Source organism: Gekko japonicus, unplaced genomic scaffold (assembly GCF_001447785.1).
Source record: "Gekko japonicus isolate JY-2015 unplaced genomic scaffold, Gekko_japonicus_V1.1 scaffold7826, whole genome shotgun sequence".
Classification (NCBI taxonomy): domain Eukaryota; kingdom Metazoa; phylum Chordata; class Lepidosauria; order Squamata; family Gekkonidae; genus Gekko; species Gekko japonicus.
This window is the reverse complement of record NW_015168910.1, coordinates 7,989-10,121: the sequence shown is the minus strand read 5'-3', so window position 1 is coordinate 10,121 and position 2,133 is coordinate 7,989. Positions and strand designations below refer to the sequence as shown.

The 2,133-nt window shown below is 51.7% G+C and overlaps 1 protein-coding gene across 1 annotated transcript in view; it reads right to left on the bottom strand.

The window, feature by feature from the left end:
- LOC107114335 (ryanodine receptor 1-like) overlaps positions 1-2,133 on the bottom strand; it is a gene marked incomplete at its 3' end in the record, with an annotated part of 12,629 nt that overhangs the window by 2,514 nt on the left and 7,982 nt on the right. Inside the window, exon 6 of the mRNA XM_015415779.1 lies at positions 1,417-1,552. Within this exon, the coding sequence (XP_015271265.1) occupies positions 1,417-1,552 (136 nt within the window). The remainder of the gene's footprint in view (positions 1-1,416; positions 1,553-2,133) is intronic.

The window sequence follows — 2,133 nt, the reverse complement described above, 5'->3', positions numbered from 1 at the left end:
AGTGCGTGGACTCTAATCTGGGAGAAGTGGGTTCGATTCCCCACTCCTCCACTTGCACCTGGCTGGATGACCTTGGGCAAGCCATAGTTCTGATAAGAGCTGTCCTTGAAAAAGAGCCGTTTCTGTCAAGAGCTCTGTCAGCCCCACCTACCTCACAGGGTGTCTGTTGTGGGGAGGGGAAGGGAAAAGGAGTTTGTAAGCCGCTCTGAGACTCCTTTGGGTAGTGAAGGGCGGGGTATAAATCCAATCTCCTCCTTTTTTCTTGTGGATTGGTTTTCGGGCCTCTCTGATCACGTTACGGTTTATCGTCTTCTGAACAGTCGCTGACCTGACGTTACTGAGAAGGTAGCCCTGTTTTTACAGTCCACGATAAGAGCCTGCCAGGAAATGTTATTGGGTGATTTCTCACTAGAGCTGCCTCGCAGCACAGCGCTCTTTGCCCCGACACAAACATGTCAATTTCACACCCGAAGCTCCGGGGCTGCATTTTGACTCGGGGCTTCCCCCGATTTCCTCCGCAGTTTCGTGATCCTGGTTTTTGAGGATCATGAAACTGCGGAGGAAATCGGGGGAAATCGGCCCCTCAGCCTCGGGTGTGAAATTGACATGTTTGTGTTGAGGCAAACGGCACTGTGCTGCGAGGCAGCTCTAGTGAGAAATCGCCCATAGTATTAATTTTCTTTTTAAAATATCACACAGGTTTTTATATCGTTGGCTTTGTACCCCACTCTGTTCAACGGCTGTTGGTAGTATCTGCACATGCCAATAAAGGTGACTGACCCAACCGACCGGCACACTTTTTGGCCTACAAATCTCACAAATTTAAATCTGGGTGGATTGTCTGCGCAAGCTATGGTCAAATCCAGACCAAACCAGGGCTAGAATCGACCCTTCTTTCTTTCGGCTGCTGGAGAGATTCCTGCGTGCGCATCACCTGCAGGATTGGGACCGGGGGGGCTCTCCTTCCCACCAGAAGAGGCAACATCGCTGCCCGTTCTGCATAGACACGCCCCCTATTTGGAACACTCCGCTACTAGCATCTCCCTCTTCCTCTACTAATGGGGAATCTGTTGGCCATCCTCTGCTACCAATTTGTTGGGATTCTATGATTCAGGATCGATGGTCGTATTGCAAACACAAGAGCCACATTAGTAAAAGAAAAATATATTTACTATAAAACAAAATAAAACATGGGTACGGTACTTTGGATAAAAGAAATAAAATAAAAAGGTTACATACTTGCAGTTACTCTCAGTACTATATGCTAACAGAATCTAATGACCACCCCACTTCCCCAGCCTTCTGGCCACGAGAGCAATTCCCGTATGGCTCGAGGGCACTTCAGCAGCTCCCTCATCCCGCCCTGCCCCCCCGAAAGCTGCCTTGCCGGAACCCCCCCACTCTCGAGCCACATACCGAGCAGCTCGTACAGCAGGTTCACAATCTCCTTCCAGGACTCGGCCGCTTCCTCTCCGGCATACTCCGCGAAGTGCGCGGCGGTGCTGTAGACGTTGAGGCGGTCGATGCAGTTCAGGACGAGGGTGATCATGCCCTGCAAGAAGCCAGAGAGGCACGCAGGCCGGGGCGGGGGGGTCAGGAGGATGGTGTTCCCACCCACCCCCAGCCCACCCACTGTGAGACCCACATAGATAACTCCTCGGTGGATTGAAAGGCAGTGAGAAACCTGGCTTTTCCAGAGAGAGACGGAGACAGACAGAGAAAGAGAGAGAGAGAGAGAGAGAAAGAAAGACAGACAGAGCGAGAGACAGACAGACAGTGATAGACACAGAGAGACGGACAGACAGAGAGAGAGAGAGAGAGAGACAGAGAGAGAGAGAGAGAGAGACAGAAAGACAGAAAGAGACAGACAGAAAGAGACAGACAGAGACAGACACAGAGAGACAGAAAGACAGACAGATGGACAGAGAGAGACAAAGAGACAGAGAGAGACAGCCAGATGGACAGAGAGAGACAGACAGACAGACAGAGAGAGACAGAGAGACCAATTTCACACAAGAGCTGCGCGCCGCAGTTGCGCCTCCCTCTGCCCCGCTTCTATTGGTCAATTTCCCACTCGAAGCTGCGCAGCTGCATTTTGACCCGCGGCTTCGCCCGATTTCCCCCGCGGTTTCG